Source organism: Procambarus clarkii, chromosome 22 (genome assembly GCF_040958095.1).
Source record: "Procambarus clarkii isolate CNS0578487 chromosome 22, FALCON_Pclarkii_2.0, whole genome shotgun sequence".
Taxonomy (NCBI): domain Eukaryota; kingdom Metazoa; phylum Arthropoda; class Malacostraca; order Decapoda; family Cambaridae; genus Procambarus; species Procambarus clarkii.
Window position 1 is genome coordinate 15,317,245 of NC_091171.1, and position 16,984 is coordinate 15,334,228.

At 46.4% G+C, this 16,984-nt stretch overlaps 1 protein-coding gene across 12 annotated transcripts in view; it reads left to right on the forward strand.

The window, feature by feature from the left end:
* Positions 1 to 16,984, forward strand: part of Tao (Serine/threonine-protein kinase Tao) — a 185,353-nt gene that overhangs the window by 128,392 nt on the left and 39,977 nt on the right. For all 12 annotated transcript variants that reach the window (XM_045741332.2, XM_045741355.2, XM_045741346.2 and 9 more), the window contains 2 exons: positions 6,833 to 7,106; positions 12,716 to 12,832. In XM_045741332.2, coding sequence (XP_045597288.1) covers positions 6,833 to 7,106; positions 12,716 to 12,832 — 391 coding nt within the window. The remainder of the gene's footprint in view (positions 1 to 6,832; positions 7,107 to 12,715; positions 12,833 to 16,984) is intronic.

A 16,984-nucleotide genomic window follows, 5' to 3' on the forward strand; every position in this document is an offset into this window, starting at 1 on the left:
CGTGTCCTTGTTCCTGTGTCCGGTTGTGGAGTGGCACTTTGCTGCCGTTTTGTGCCTGGGGATTGCGTGGGTTTTTTTCTGTCCCTGCATGATTGTCCACCCCTGGTTGTTATCCTGGGGTTTTTGTGCTTCTGCTCTTTCTTCCTGCCTCCTCTGCAGCAGGGATGTTCTGCGTGTGTTCTTAGGCGTTGGTCAGCCTGTGTCCTGTGCTGTGCTTCTTTGTCTCGGTCTATTGCAGTTGTTCGTACCCCTTGGTTCGGGTACTGTTCTGGCGGCGACCCTTCCGCCTTCTTTGGTTTCTTAGCTTGCCCTGCCGGTTGTTTTTTTTTTTGGGGGGGTCTTGCGATGCCTCGCGTCGGACCCGTCGTTTCTGAACTCCTGGCGGGCTTGCATGCTTTGGGGAGTTTTTCTGTTCGGACGTTCCATCTCCAGACGTTCCATCTCCAAGTGCCGCCTGGGTTTCGGTGGTCGCGCCTGAGATCTTCCCGCGGCTCCGCCTTTTTCCTAGGCTCGGAGGGGCCTTGTCGGGGCTGCTTATGTTCTGCCTCGCGGTCTCGCCTCCGGTTGGTGGTCGGGTGGCTTCGTGGTAGGTGTCCCACCTGCGTGCTTCTCTTGGCGGCAGTATGGGGTATTTTGGCGGTCCTTCCTTTTCCTGTCCCTTCTTAGGTGGTTACTCTTGTTAGCTTGGTTTACTCTCGGCTTGGTTTTCTGGTGGGGGTTGGGGGCCGTCGTCTTGCCACATACTGTCGCCTCTTTTCGTGCGGCGCGGGCGGAGCCGCTTCAGCTTGCTTTCGGTCTTGGTGTTGCTTCTGCACCGTTAGTCAGCTGTCTTGTGCGTCGTTTCACCTCCGGCCTGTTTATGCGCCGCTTGCACCATCCTGGTCTCTGGTCAGCGTGCTCTGTCTTCTCCTCGGTTGGTAGTGCCCCTTCGGTTCCGGTGTGTTTTTTCGTCGGCTCTTTCCTTTGGGCCTTTGCCTCTAGGGGTCGAGTCGGAGTTTCCTTGCTCCTTCGGTTTTAGCGTTTTGGTTGTTTGGTGGCAGCAGTCTCCATCTTTTCTGGCGCGGGGTGGGGCTGCTGCATTCTGGAGGGGTCCAGGGTTTGTTGGTGCTTCGTTGGTCGGGCCGGGGGTGTGTCGTTTTTGTGTTCAGTGGCGGCCCTCCGCTGTTGTTTGCGTGCCGCAGCGTTTGGGTCCGGAGCGCGTTTTGCGTTGATCCGGTTCTGTTCTTCCCGGTTCGCGGGTGATAGTGTCCCGGGTGGTCAGCCGTGTTCTTGCGGCTACGCTGCCTGTGTTCTTCCCTCATGCCTGTGGCGTTCGTGGCTTCGCTGCTCTCGCTGCCGTCTGGGCGACGTGGCCTTGCGGTCTTTCGGGCATGGATTTTTGGTGTTCGTGCAGGGGTCTTGCTGCTCGTGGTTCTCGTGTTGTTCCCGGGATTTTCGGGGCTGTGGCGCCTTGGGTTGGCATTTGCTGCCGGTTGTCTCGCCTCCTTGGGGGGTGCGTGGTGTCCGCCTCCCGGTTCTGTCCCTTTGACCTTCCTCTGTGGGTAGTTAGCTCCGGGGAGCCAATGGGGCTCCCCCCAGAAAACCAGCGTTGAATGTAATGAAACGCCATTTTCTGGGTGAGACCCGGAGGCTTCCCGGCAACCCTCCCTCCCTCCGGTCGGCGTTTTTCGCGTGTTTTGACATCCAGCCTCAGAACTGATGGGTGGATAGCCGGCGTGGGAGGTCTGGGGCTCTCCCTTCCCCCTCCCGGGGAGGGGGGAGCTGCGCAGACAGCGGCGCGGTGACGTATGACGTCATACTAGTTTCCTTGTTTTCTGTTGAAGAGTTCTATCCACTAGTTCGGCTTTAGGTAGCAATTTTCACCAGAATAGGGGTTTGTTTTGGAATGCTTACCTTTCTGGATGCTTGACCCGGTCGATGGCAGACATAGAATGCTTTCAACCACACGGGGGTTTCTATAGGCCATTGCTCCCCTTGCCTCTCTGAGGGGGCCAGGTTCTGGCTCGTGGTCCCCGGTAGGCCCTAGAACTCCATACACATGACTGATGCCAAAGTCTGACATTAGCATATCAGCCGGTAAAGCTCCGGGGAGCCTCCGGGTGTCCCCCAGAAAATGGCGTTTCATTACATTCAACGCTGGTTTTTTGTTTCTTTTTCTTTGGCACTCTTGCAGTTTCTGTTGAATGTCCTGTTTTCTAGTTCAAATATATCCTTCTACCTGTTGAATATTAAATCCAGCATTGATGGAACATCCCCTTCCTTCATTCTTGTGACCTGTCTGGTTGGCATCTGGGTCCAAAAATGCAAAAATGAAAACTCATTCGATTTCAATCAAACTTTTTTGACAAGTTCTATATGAAAAGTGTTTCATCTGGTCCAAGTTTCAGCATTGTAGCATAAATAGGAAGGGAGAAAAAAAATATTGAAATAGTTGTGAAAATTATGCAAAAATGGTCAAAATCGATTATCAATCAAAAGTGTCAACTGAAATAATAACTACGACTCTTTGCTGTCACAATAGCATATATTAAACAAATATTATAATTAGTTTAGTTGGAAAAAAATTTTAAGGAAAAAAAAAAAGGATTTTTTATTTTTTTTTTTTTTTTAAATATTTTTTTTTTTTTCATTTTTTTTTGGGCGATTTGCATCAAACTTACACACCTGACTGTACGTAAGCCTATCTGTAAGGATGTCAATTTTGGAGAAAATTGGTTGATGTCAACCCCAGCCACAGATTTTAGAACCTTAGACTTTATTCATTTCTGTTTTTTTTTTCAATTGACACAAACGTTTACAAAACTGATTCCTTTTTTATTCAATTTACATGAAACTTACACAGTATATGTGGAGGGCATGTCTCTACATTGGGGGGCTTTCATTTTTCTCTAAGTTCATTTATTGATTTTATAATAGCAATAAACATGCCATATTTGCAAACAATTTTTGGGGAACTTTGAACATTTGTATTAGGAAAACTAAAGATGTTTTGGAAATTCTAAATCCCCAAATCCTTTATTATATGCTAATGTGTCAGAAAAGTGTCACAGAATAATTATATCTGAAACGTGTGTTCTGAAGTGTGGACTTGAAAATGTGTAAAAAACGTTCAAAAAAAAAAAACTCCCTTTCTATTTACGCTGCAGTACTGAAACTTGGGACAATTTAAGCACTTTTCATATACAACTAGAAAATTAATATTGGTTGACATTGAACAACTTTCATTATAATAACCAGACGGCCCCTTAACGTGTTGATACAGGAATGTGTCTCTGATGAGGTTTATGAATCTGCCTGTCCAAATGCCTTCTGTTCTTGTTTCATAGACCTCCCACCTTATTGATTTCAAGTTGAAGTCATGAACAGTCATGATTTATCTTTATTTGGGCTTAGTATAATATCTCTTGATCATTATGAGGCCCTCTTGTTTGTTGTCCAGCTCCTCCTCTGCGTTGCTTGCTAGTGGATTGTAGCTCACTCAGTACTGTGGTTTTCACACTCAGAAATAGTCCCCTTGATTTTGTTTCAAAATAGCATATGTTTACTGGAGGCCTGGGGAAGCCGATGTGAGCCCAGTGTAGCAGCGGGAGTTTTAAAATCTTACGCTATACCCTACTACTTCATTTGATGTAATACACAGTCTGATGATAACTTCTCACCCCATCATATGGTGTAATGTGCAGCCGAAGGGTTGATCCCTTTCCATTAATGATTTTGTTGTTTTGTTTCATGTTACGATCCCAATCACCTTGTAGAAAAAAATTATTTCTTCTCTGTTCCTATTCTCATGTAGAGGTTTCATGATTTATTGCGCATCATCATTACCTGAGTATCCGTTAGAACTCTTGTAATCCCTTTGCATACCGGCAGTTAGGTTTGCCATGTTAATGATTGGCTGTCAATTGTGTTAAGTTAGGTGTTTCTCTACGAGTGGATCCGAGTCGATTCTAGAGTCAAGAGTCAGTCAAGAGTCTTTCTAATGCAACCATAGCCTTTCTGACGCCAATCTAAAGTAAATCAAGCACCCTTTGTATTAGTGGTTAAGTTAGTAAATAAACTACTGTTAAGCTTTATGCAGTGTTTCCGTTGAACCATTTCTGAATACTGCCAACTATTTTACTTAAGCCTTCAGCTCCCTGTGACTTCAACACCGAGTTGCCTATTATTCACAAATCTATAAATGTGATGAGGACCCTAGGAGTCCCTTAAAGTGTTTCAAGCATTTACGAGATTCTAACGACCAACGTGGATCAGGACCAGGTGAGACTAGTCTGAGAAGAGACCCTCAAGGACTCTAACTTGACCTTGCTCCCAGGCCCTGTACAGTTGCTCTCGTATTTTCTCTGCTGGATTCTGACAGCTTCGTGAAGCATCTGCCACATGTATATTGGTGACGTATGCATTGCAGTCGGGAAAGCAAATTAGAAAACCCCCACACTTATGTTGCCCAGGATATAGTTTCCTTGTGGTCTCTTTCCTTTTGGGTTTTGATCTTTCTGCTCCTCCTTTCCTGTTGTGTCCCATTAATAACTTTTGTGGTTAACTAAAACCGCACAATATATACATTTACGATGGGAGTAACCGTCATGAAATCGTACATATACAATTGAGTGTGTAGCACATGATTTGAAATGCCTCGCGAGGGATAGGGGCAGCTATAGTCCAGCCCGGCCAATAGTAAACAAATGCCTTCTTGAAAAAAAATCATGGGTAACATATCAGGGTGTGAGAGCCTCGGTACTGAGTGAGCAACCAAGGCTGGCGTATGCAGCATGAGCTAACAGCACTGCTGTTCAGCTTGTGAACACAGCGTTGCCTAAAAATGTAAAAAAAATGTATGTATTATTTAGCGATGATAGTATTACAGAAGACCCCTGACTGATAAATATGACCAGGATTTTGAAAATAGCAGGATTGTGGTGATAAATAGTGCTGTGGAGGGAGGATTAATCTTGGTGGGGAGGGAGGTAGTGTTATCTGCTGACTCTGTGTAATTACCTAAGTGTAGTGTAGTTACACAGAGTCAGCAGATAATACTACCTCCCTCCCCACCAAGATTACTCCTCCCTCCACTGTCCAAAAGGTGTGACCACCTTTTACTGTCTGGACTCACCATACCAGCTTAGTGGTTCGCTGTGGTGAACACAAATATAGATACTTATATATAACATGTGTATATAGTGTAATAACAGCAAAAGAGTATGTTGGGAGGAGCCATTTTGGTGAGGGAGGTGGCATTGTCTGCATGACTTGTCATGCAGTGTGTGGTTGCCACTATGATGTTTGGGCACCATATCAGCTTAGTTGTACAGTTATGGTGAATAAACATGCAGGTACTTATATATATAGTGTGTGTGTATAGTGTAATAACACCACAAATAGTATGGTTGGAGGAGGAATGTTAGTGTGTTTGGCATTGAACGACTGAGGGAAGGAGGGAGCGTTAGCTGACTCTATTACACACAGAAATCACAATAGCGTGATACATCAATGAACAAATTGTTTTAGCTGACTCTGTGTGGTGACTTCTGTTATTGCCTGAATTCACCATACCAGCTTAAATGAACAGTTATGGTGAATAAAACATGTAGATACTTATATATAACGTCTGTATATAGTGAATAAAAGCAAGAAAACAGTATTGTGGTAGGAGAATGTTGGTGAGTGAGGTGAGGTGAGGAAGGGACTGGCGGCCAGTGGCTGGCTGGCAGGTGTGGTGGCCACTCCTCGTTGGTTTCTGACTCACCATAACAACTTAGTAGTTCGTTATGGTGACCAAAACATGCAGATACTTGTATATAATCTGTGTATATAGTGTAATAACAGCAAAACTATTTGTTTATTGTGTTATGAACGTAACAATTGAATCACTAATATGCACATCATAATTTTAAGTATAGCGATGTTCACACATTTTATTATATAAATATATCACACTACACACTACTTGAATAATATTACTGCAAAAAAAAAAAAAAATCAGACATTTAAATAATTAGGTAATAATATCTTTGTGGCAACTCCAGTCTGACAGCTCAGGCGGAGCAGACTGCCTCAGAAGCTTGCTCTGTCAATGCCTCTTTTTTTTTTTGCCAGACTCCCCTGCCCTATTGCAGCCAAAATATGTCACCTACGATTCTTTTATTCTTTTTCCCGTGATCAGGAAACACAAATGAATACTTTTTATGAGACGAAAGAATTTTTTTGGTATTTTTTTGTTGTTGTGCCTGGCGGTGTTGCAGGCCAAAATGGTTTAAACCCTTAATGGTTTAACAAAATGGTTAAACCCTTAATGGTTTAAGGGTTAAAGGATGCTACCATTTGGCCTCTGCAGAAAACCAGCCTTGAAAGTTATGAAATGTGTCTTTCTGGGGGAGGGGCCTTGGTGGTTTTTTGGACCCTTCCCTCCCTACCTAGCGTATCAGTTTCTATTTTTTGGTTTTGAACTGGTGATTATGTTCTTGGGGAGCCGACAGCTCCTGTGGTGGTGCCACCTTATGGTGGTCCACTGTTACTAGTGGGAGATGTATGACCTAACTATTGGCTGGATCATTTACTAAATCATTTGCTGCATTTTTTACTGTCTGTAAACCATGCAGTTGTCTATTTTTCTGTTTCCTGTTTGTGGGATTGTTTCTTCTGTGAGGGGTGATTATGAAGCATGTTTGCATCCTTGAGGAGGGAGGGAGGCAAAGTTTTGCCCTCTGGTCTCCAGTAGGCTATTAAGGACTTACAGGGGATCATGTGTGTGGAGCTATCTCAGTGTGATTACAGGGAGCCACTGAGGCTCCCTGTAGAGGTACTTTATTACATTTTATGCTGTTTTTTGTAGGTCTCAGAAAGAATATCTTAAAGCCTCAGAACGACAAGAAGAACAAAAGCTAATGCAGCAGCAGGGAGAATACCTTCAATTAGAAACTCGAAAGTTCCGTCGACGTGGCCTTTTGGCATACTATGTTAAAGAACAGTCTCTCCTCAAAGAGGAGCTTATCAAGAGAGAACAGCAGCTAGAGACTGCTCATTCAATGCTTCTAAGACACCATCAGTTAACACAGGACCTTGAATATCGCCAGCAAAGAGCTATTCATGCTTTGAAGGAGGAACAGGTAAATTCATATTAGTTATTTATGTATTTATTTTTGTTTATCTCTGGTGTTAAAGGTCTGTGTCAAGGGTTAGATATGCAAAAGCTCATGGCATTTTTCAATTTATACAACACTAGGAATGTGGCATTTATCTGGCTATTATCTGACTGGATATCTATCTTTTTTATTTCATTTTTACATAACAAAATTTGTTAGAATTAGCTATTTGTGCTCTAGTATCTATCTAAAGAAATTTAATGTATATTTCTTTTACATAATTCTTATACTTTAGCTTCTTATCCTTCACTTTGTAATTTTTAAGCTTGAAATGTTATTTAATAATGTGCTAATATATTTTAGAAAGTTACATTTGTTTTAATGCTAGATTGTATAATAGATTGTTTTTCTTTTGTTTTTGCCTTGTGGAGGGGGTCTGCCTTTATGGTCCCCCTTTGCTGTTCTAGGGGTTTTATATATATATATTTCTGTTGGTGGTACTTCCCGCTTGGCCCCCGTGAATGGTCACGTCCTGGGGGTTCAGCTTTTAGAGGTTTGTTTGGTAGACTTGGGCGCCAGTTTGCAGTACCCTGCCTGGGCTTCCCTTAGCGTGTAACCATGGCTAAGAGCCCCGGGAAACCCCCACGGGGGCTCCGTGGTCTGATGGATGTGACCCCTGAGTCTCCCACTCGCATCTTGTGAGTTTGATGGTTGATCTCTCCCCTTGTCTCAGGGTGTCACTCACCGGTTGTGCCTCTGCCATGCTGCCTGTTGGGTCGTAGTTTCTTTTGACCCGGAGTCGTGCGATGGGATTTTTCTGTTCGTGCTCTCAGTCACCCAGGCAGCTGGTCATGATAAGCAGGTGCAGGTGGCTGCAGCGTTGCATGCTAGGTTTAGGTTGCTGCAACGCTCTAGCTTGATTGCGGCCCCGGATGCCCAGAGACTGCCCCGTTTTGGTTGTAGGGATCCGGACTTGGGGGTGGAGGTCACTTCGGCTCTGGTTTCTTCCGCTCCTCCTAGTTCTTTCCCCTTTGTTGTGCATACTTCATCTCCTTGCTTCCGGCTCTGAACCGTGGGTTTTGGAGTTGGAGCAGGGTCTGGTTGGGTTGAGACTCGGGCGGTCTCGGGGGTTTTCCTCTTCCGGGGTGGCGGTAGAGACATTCGAACCTATTCCTCCAGTCATGCCGAATGGGTCTGACCAGTGGGCTCCCTTCCTTAGTGTTTTGTTTGGCTGCCCCGGCTTTTCCTTATGAGGCAGGGGCTTTGGGGGATATGGCTCAGCCCTGGGTCCTGCCATAGAGGTTCCCGGGATTGGGGAGGGGTTGCCTGGGGGGCCTCGGCCACGTATTGCCTTGTTGGGTCTTTGTTCCCTCGGTGCGGGGCTTGCAGTTCCTCAGAGTGGGATTTTTCTTTCCCCCTCTGCGTTTGTGTTGGTTTCGGGTCTACCCCTCCTTGGGTTCGGTTCCATGTCCCTTCGAGTCCGTCGGTTCCATCATTCCTGGGGGTGTGTTTTGCGCCTTTTCCTCACCCTTTTCGCGCTTATTTCGCGATACTGTTCCCTTTGTATCTGGGTCCCTGCATGTCCCTTGATCAGGGGTGTCTTTTTGTCCGTATGTACCTCCGTGCATTTGTGCTTGCTTGTCATGGTTCTCGTTGGTTCGCGAACCTCTTCATACCTTCAATATTCTTGGAATGTCTGTTGACTTCCGTTGAGGTTTCCCTCTGGTCCTTTTCGGACTCATTGGTCCCCTTCCGTCCTCCTTGTCTTCTTTCGCTTCTGTTTCGCCTTATTTTGTTTTCACATCGTCTCTCCTTCCTATTTTGACATTCCTCGTATACATTACGTGTGCCTTGCTGGTGTATGTATGATGTGTGTACAGTATATATGATATGTGCGTGTCCGACTGGTGTACGAGCCGCGCCAGCCAGTAGACAGATGGTACAGTTCGTACCTTGCACACTGGGGCCAGGGTGTTCGTTTTGTGTTTGGGCTGACTACTCGTGTGTTCCGTGTCGTTTATCGTGGTTTTCTATGGCTTCTCGCTCGTCTTCTCTCTCCAGTCATAGCCCTCTGGATGCTGGGGGTGTTCTGGATTTTATATGTGGGGACGTCACTTCGTTCTTTTCTTTGCTTACGGGTGTCCTGGTTCCGTCTTTTCTTTGTTCCATCTATGTACAGCACATCGTCTTCTGCTGGGCACGCACCTCTGGACGTATTTCATATTCAACTTCGAAAATTTTATTCAGGTAAAAGTACAAACAATACCTACAGCCTCTACTACGCATAGCATTTCGGGCAAACCACTAGTGATGCTCCTGGTATGTTACTCGGCTCGACTGTGTTGTGGCACGGTCGTGTCTCCACTCTGCAGGTGAGATTGTACTGTCTGGCAACTCTGTCGGCCTGGTGCTGGTTCTTGATTTTTCGCGGGGTACTTGCCTAGTTGTGTTTGCGGGAGTTGAGCTGTGGCTCTTTGGTCCTAACTCTCACCTGTTGGTCGATGGGTGTGCAGTTTCCTGAGCCTACTGGGCTCTATCTTATCTACGTTTGCAACTGTGTGTGAGGTTTGCCTCCACCACATCATTTCCTAGTGCATTCCATATCCTGCCTCCTCTGACATTGATTGGGTTCTTTTTGCTGTCTGTGGCTCATTTGAGTACTCAGCTTCCTCCTGTGTCCCCTTGTGTGTGTACCAACATTTTCACTACTCCATCCTTGTTTACTCTGTCACTTCCTGACTTGACAGGGTTGTGTCAATGGCTCCTAATTGGGTTGTTAGGTATTGTGTGTGTCTTCTGTGATGACTGTGTCCGTGTATCTTGTTCTTAGCTGTACTGTGGGGCACTGCCCCACATTTTGGTGCTTTTTGTTTAGTTTTTCGGCACCTGGGTCTTTTCCCTATACAGTATTTGAACACTCCTTCGTTCCCTCGGTCCGTGCGTCTGTATCCTCCTTCCTTGCCTATCTTCGGTGCCTGGCTGCACCCTGATATCCATGGTGTCCCTCTATGTATGTGCGACTGCCACTACATACTTTGTGGTCGGTCGTGTACATGGTGTTACCACCTGCTACTTGATCCATATTCGGGGGTTTTCCTTGCCTGTTTCCATTTTTCCTCCTCCTATGCTACACATAGCTGTGTATCTGGGTTGGTGCTTATTGGCTATACTGATGTTAGGTGCTGGGGTGGGCCTCTATCTATGTTCAGTTCCCTGCTTTTGGACTACCCTGTTGTTTGGTTTTGGTACCGAGTTCCTTAATTTTTCTTTGTATCTCACTGCAGGCTTCTGAGTTGCACTGTCTGTGGGGGTTGTAGAATTCGGTATACCGCTCCTGTCCTACTGGTTCCTTTTCTTGGGACGGGTAGCTGGGATTCCGGTCCTGGCTCCGTCTTTTCTTTGTTCCTTTTCCGGACCGTGTGTTTTTGTTTTCCTGAGGTTCACGTCCTTCGTAGTTCTCCTTATATATACCTCGGGAACGCGTGCATCGTTCTTCCCTGCTAGAGCTGGTTGCGCAGCTCCTTTGGGTTGTGGGGTCGCTGTTTTTCGCTTTGCGCCTTGCGCTTTTGTCCGTGGTGCTCGTTTTTCTCGTTGGCCTCTGCCTGGGCCTTGGCTCCTCGGTGTTTGGCCTTGTTGGTGCTTCAGGGGTTCTGGGGGGGATTTTCCTCCTGGACGGGGCGTGTCTGCTCGCCCGGGTTGGTTCCTTTTCGGCTCGCTGGGGTTAGATTCCTGGTTTCTCTGGCGGCCATTCCTTCTGGTTTTTGCCTGCTTTCGCAACACCTGCTGCTTTACTCGGTTCCGGTCCTGTGGGTCTTCCCGCAGCTCCACCTCTTTTTGTGGATTGGTCCAGCCCTGTATAGGGCTGGTTCGTTCTTCCCTTCGAGTCTTCACGTCTCGGGTTTTTTGTCTTTAGTTTCTTGTCGCTTGTGTGGGCACTGGTGGCTTTGTTGTTGGGTCTCCTGCCTACGTGCTTCATCTCAATAGTGGTGTGTAGTTTTCCTGGCGGTCTTTCCGGTTTTCCTATCAATGCAAAGGGTCCTTTGGTGTCTGATCGGGTTGTCTTGTCTTTCCCTTCTGGGTTGTTCCGGGACCGTCGTCTGGTACCGTGTACTGTCTCCTCGTCTTGGGTGGTGTTGGTGGAGCCGCTCCAGCTGCCGTTTGGTGGTGGTGGTGTTCCTTTTGCTCCATTCCGCTTGCTGTCTTGGGTATTGTTTTCCCTCCGGCCTGCTCTTGCGTTTCCGGTGCTGTCCTAGTCATTGGCCCGGGTGGTCTATTTTCTTTCTTTTCCTCGTTTTGGTCCTTGGGTTGCTACTTGGTTGGTCTGGCCGGGGGTGCTTCCTTTATTGTTCGGTTGCGGTTCTTCGCTGTTCGCTGCGCGTCTTGGCCTCTGGGGTCATGGATGCGTGTTGGTTAGACCGGGTTCCCTTCCTACCCTCATTCCTGTTCTGAGGTTCGGGACTGCAGGGTCTTTTAGTTTCATCTGTGGTTTTGTTTTTAAGTTTAGGGCGCATGGCGACTGCCTCCCAGATCCTTCTCTCTTTTCCTTGTCTGTGGTTAGGTAGCGTTGGGAAGCTGACGGGGCTCCCCCCAGAAAACCAGCGTTGAATGTAATGAAACGCCATTTTCTGGGTGAGTGTATGACGCTCCCTGGCATCCCTCTCTCCCTCCCTCCGGTCGGCGGTGTTTTTCGAGTATATTTTGACATCTAGTCTAAGAACTGCCGGTTGGATCGCTGGTGTGGATGGTCAGGGGCTCCCGTCCTGGGGGGGGGGGGTTACGCAGATGGCGGCATTGCAATGTGATGATGTCATGCTTCTTTGATAATTTTGTTTTGGGTGTTCTGTCTACTCGTTCGGCTTTCGGTAGCAATATTTTCACCGGGAATAGGGGTTTGTTTTGGGGCACCTGTCTTTCTGGGTAACCTGTCCTGGTCGATGGCAGACAGAATGCTCCCAACCACAGGGGGGTTTCTATAGGCCATTGCTCCTCGTGCCTCTCTGAGGGGGCCAGGTTCTGGCTCGTGGTCCCCGGTAGGCAAGAACTCCAAGCACTTTGACTGATGCCAGAAAGTTATACATATCCATTCAGCCTGGATAGCTCCGGGGAGCCTCCGGGACTCGCCCAGAAAATGGCATTTCATTACATTCAACGCTGGTTTTTTGAAAATATAAAACCATTGTCACTGATTTATATCATTGTGCTGCAGAAAGTTCTCTTGAAATGCTGCTGGTTTGATATTTGTCAACATAATTGCATAAAAGTCTGCATTGGGTGCACTTGTAATACATGTGAAATTGTGTTTATGTCGGGAGGCTAGATTTTGTTTTCTCTAATGAAAAGATAAGTTACTGAAAAATGCCAGAGTAAGAAATGTTTGACTTGGAATCTTTAAATGTTAGGCAGGAACCCAGGATGTACTGAGCATTTACTAATTCCCTTTGTTTCTCTTTATAAGTTTACATACATTGTCATTGTTTCAAACATTTCTCTCTGATCAAACGTTGTACAGCCGGTAAGTGAGAAGAGTGAAGAAGAGCATTGAATGGCTTCTGTTAAGCAATCAGCATAAAAGATTCTGATTGATTACAAAGTTGGAAGCATAGCCTATTATTTACAATTTTTTTTTTTTTCAGATGAATAAACAACACCAAACAGAATTGAGCAGTCAGCATGAATATATGAAGAGAGTTGAGAGAGATCTTCGGAAAAAGCATGCATTACAACAGAAGCAGCAGCCAAAGAGTTTAAAAGTAAGATACATTATGACCTTGGGGCCGAATGAAGTATGTTGGGGTGGGGCTGAATGGTTATACCAGGGATTTAATCTGAACCCATCAAGATCCCTGGCAACACTCCTCACAGGTTAAAAAAAAAAAAAAAACATATATATGTGTGTGTGTGTGTGTATGTGTGTGTGTGTGTGTGTGTGTGTGTGTGTGTGTGTGTGTGTGTGTGTGTGTGTGTGTGTGTGTGTGTATATATATATATATATATATATAAAAAGTTTGTGAGGGTACCACCTCTGGTGCCAATGTGGGGACCCATAGCCTCGGAGAAGAAAATAAAAAGTATTCAGAGGAGACCTTGTGGTTTCTCACTGAACACTAATATTATCTTCTCCTACCACCCCCATTCTTTTGTATGTACACATATATATTTACTTTATTTGAACTTTGTTACAAAAAAGGAGTTACATATGGGTTACAAAGATGGTTGTCATAGGTTGTCGAGTTCCTCCAGCTCCTCAGATGGCGGGCAGGAACCCTGGATGCAGTGCGCATTTCCCCTCTGTATCGCCACACTGAGGCGCTGGAAAAGAAAGCTTGCAGCTCTCGGGTCCCTTGTTGTTTCAATGAGCCTAGAACCCAGTTCCTTCAAAAAACTGGTAGCACTTTTACCCCAGGCGCCGAGCGTCTCAGAAGCAATGGGGACAAAATTGTAGTGGTGATCCAGTTCTCTATACTTACGGGATTTGGCTGCTTCCCTGTGGGTGGCAGCGCCACCTGGTTGTGCAACACTGAGGTTAATGTAGGTGTTAGCCAGGGTTGATACGCATGTGTAGTCCCATACCAACTGCTTGCCATTCTTCCAGGGGTTCACTGTGATACCATCCGGGCGACCAATAAGAGCATCAGAGTTACGGGGCGTTAGGTAACGGGGCTCTCTTTCAGCTGGGCATCCAGCTGTGGTGAGGCTCCTCTTGATGATGTCGTTAACTTCACTGTGCCTCGAGTGCCATCCCCCTGTGCTTTGGCAGAGTAGGCCATGGTGACCGTACCTGTCAGCCACCACCTCGCCGCAAATACACCTATATCTGGTGTGGATTGGGGCAGCAAGGCGGAGGGCCACAGCAATTCGGAGGGCGTGTGGTGTGAGACGCGTGCCAGTTGCCGACATTGGGGTTGCTAACAGGAAATCCCCTGCATGTGGTGCTGCTACTGCTGTGAGGCGAGCAATGTCGTGTTGTGTTGTTGCAGCACCCAGGCACTCTGCAGCAACTTGGTCTACAATGGGACCATCCCAGCTGGATTGCTTGTGGGATTTTGGGGATTTTGGGGAAAATATATATATATATATATATATATATATATATATATATATATATATATATGTATATATATATATATATATATATATATATATATATATATATATACAACTTTAGAACACTTTCCCACCAGGAGACTCGAACCCTAGCCAGCACAGAAGCCTTCCAGCAACTGGCATAACAGGTACGCCTTAACCCTCTGCACCACCGCTCAGACCCTTAAAAGAGATGGTAATTTCGGAGTATTTAAATCCCCCAAAGATCAACACCTCCCAAGGGCACCAGAGCAAGTGAGGGGTCATTTAGACGTTAATTTCATCAAGTCCCTGTTAATATGGGAAGACACAGTGTCTCTGCTTAAGGCACAACTCTCCTAAACACGAGAGTTAAGTATACAACTTTAGAACACTTTCCCACCAGGAGACTCCTGGTGGGAAAGAACACTTTCCCACCAGGAGTCTCCTGGTGGGAAAGTGTTCTAAAGTTGTATACTTAACTCTCGTGTTTAGGAGAGTTGTGCCTTAAGTATATATATATATATATATATATATACATATATATATATATATATATATATATATATATATATATATATATATATATATATATATATATATATATGAATGAAAACTCACACCCCAGAAGTGACTCGAACCCATACTCCCAGAAGCAACGCAACTGGTAACTACAGGGCGCCTTAATCCGCTTGACCATCACGGCCGTCAAAAGGAAGTGATAGCCGAGGCTATTTGAGCCACTTCCCCGACGGCAACTCGGATGGTAATCTTGGGCATAGCATTTCACCAAATCACCTCATTCTTTGGGGCACACGTGAGGAACACAAATGCGAACAAGCCTGAATGGTCCCCAGGACTATATGCGAATGAAAACTCACACCCCAGAAGTGACTCGAACCCATACTCCCAGAAGCAACGCAACTGGTAACTACAGGGCGCCTTAATCCGCTTGACCATCACGGCCGTCAAAAGGAAGTGATAGCCGAGGCTATTTGAGCCACTTCCCCGACGGCAACTCGGATGGTAATCTTGGGCATAGCATTTCACCAAATCACCTCATTCTTTGGGGCACACGTGAGGAACACAAATGCGAACAAGCCTGAATGGTCCCCAGGACTATATGCGAATGAAAACTCACACCCCAGAAGTGACTCGAACCCATACTCCCAGAAGCAACGCAACTGGTAACTACAGGGCGCCTTAATCCGCTTGACCATCACGACCGTCAAAAGGAAGTGATAGCCGAGGCTATTTGAGCCACTTCCCCGACGGCAACTCGGATGGTAATCTTGGGCATAGCATTTCACCAAATCACCTCATTCTTTGGGGCACACGTGAGGAACACAAATGCGAACAAGCCTGAATGGTCCCCAGGACTATATGCGAATGAAAACTCACACCCCAGAAGTGACTCGAACCCATACTCCCAGAAGCAACGCAACTGGTAACTACAGGGCGCCTTAATCCGCTTGACCATCACGGCCGTCAAAAGGAAGTGATAGCCGAGGCTATTTGAGCCACTTCCCCGACGGCAACTCGGATGGTAATCTTGGGCATAGCATTTCACCAAATCACCTCATTCTTTGGGGCACACGTGAGGAACACAAGCGGATTAAGATTGACCATCACAAGCGTGATGGTCAAGCGGATTAAGGCGCCCTGTAGTTACCAGTTGCGTTGCTTCTGGGAGTATGGGTTCGAGTCACTTCTGGGGTGTGAGTTTTCATTCGCATATAGTCCTGGGGACCATTCAGGCTTGTTCGCATTTGTGTTCCTCACGTGTGCCCCAAAGAATGAGGTGATTTGGTGAAATGCTATGCCCAAGATTACCATCCGAGTTGCCGTCGGGGAAGTGGCTCAAATAGCCTCGGCTATCACTTCCTTTTGACGGCCGTGATGGTCAAGCGGATTAAGGCGCCCTGTAGTTACCAGTTGCGTTGCTTCTGGGAGTATGGGTTCGAGTCACTTCTGGGGTGTGAGTTTTCATTCGCATATAGTCCTGGGGACCATTCAGGCTTGTTCGCATTTGTGTTCCTCACGTGTGCCCCAAAGAATGAGGTGATTTGGTGAAATGCTATGCCCAAGATTACCATCCGAGTTGCCGTCGGGGAAGTGGCTCAAATAGCCTCGGCTATCACTTCCTTTTGACGGCCGTGATGGTCAAGCGGATTAAGGCGCCCTGTAGTTACCAGTTGCGTTGCTTCTGGGAGTATGGGTTCGAGTCACTTCTGGGGTGTGAGTTTTCATTCGCATATAGTCCTGGGGACCATTCAGGCTTGTTCGCATTTGTGTTCCTCACGTGTGCCCCAAAGAATGAGGTGATTTGGTGAAATGCTATGCCCAAGATTACCATCCGAGTTGCCGTCGGGGAAGTGGCTCAAATAGCCTCGGCTATCACTTCCTTTTGACGGCCGTGATGGTCAAGCGGATTAAGGCGCCCTGTAGTTACCAGTTGCGTTGCTTCTGGGAGTATGGGTTCGAGTCACTTCTGGGGTGTGAGTTTTCATTCGCATATAGTCCTGGGGACCATTCAGGCTTGTTCGCATTTGTGTTCCTCACGTGTGCCCCAAAGAATGAGGTGATTTGGTGAAATGCTATGCCCAAGATTACCATCCGAGTTGCCGTCGGGGAAGTGGCTCAAATAGCCTCGGCTATCACTTCCTTTTGACGGCCGTGATGGTCAAGCGGATTAAGGCGCCCTGTAGTTACCAGTTGCGTTGCTTCTGGGAGTATGGGTTCGAGTCACTTCTGGGGTGTGAGTTTTCATTCGCATATAGTCCTGGGGACCATTCAGGCTTGTTCGCATATATATATATATATATATATATATATATATA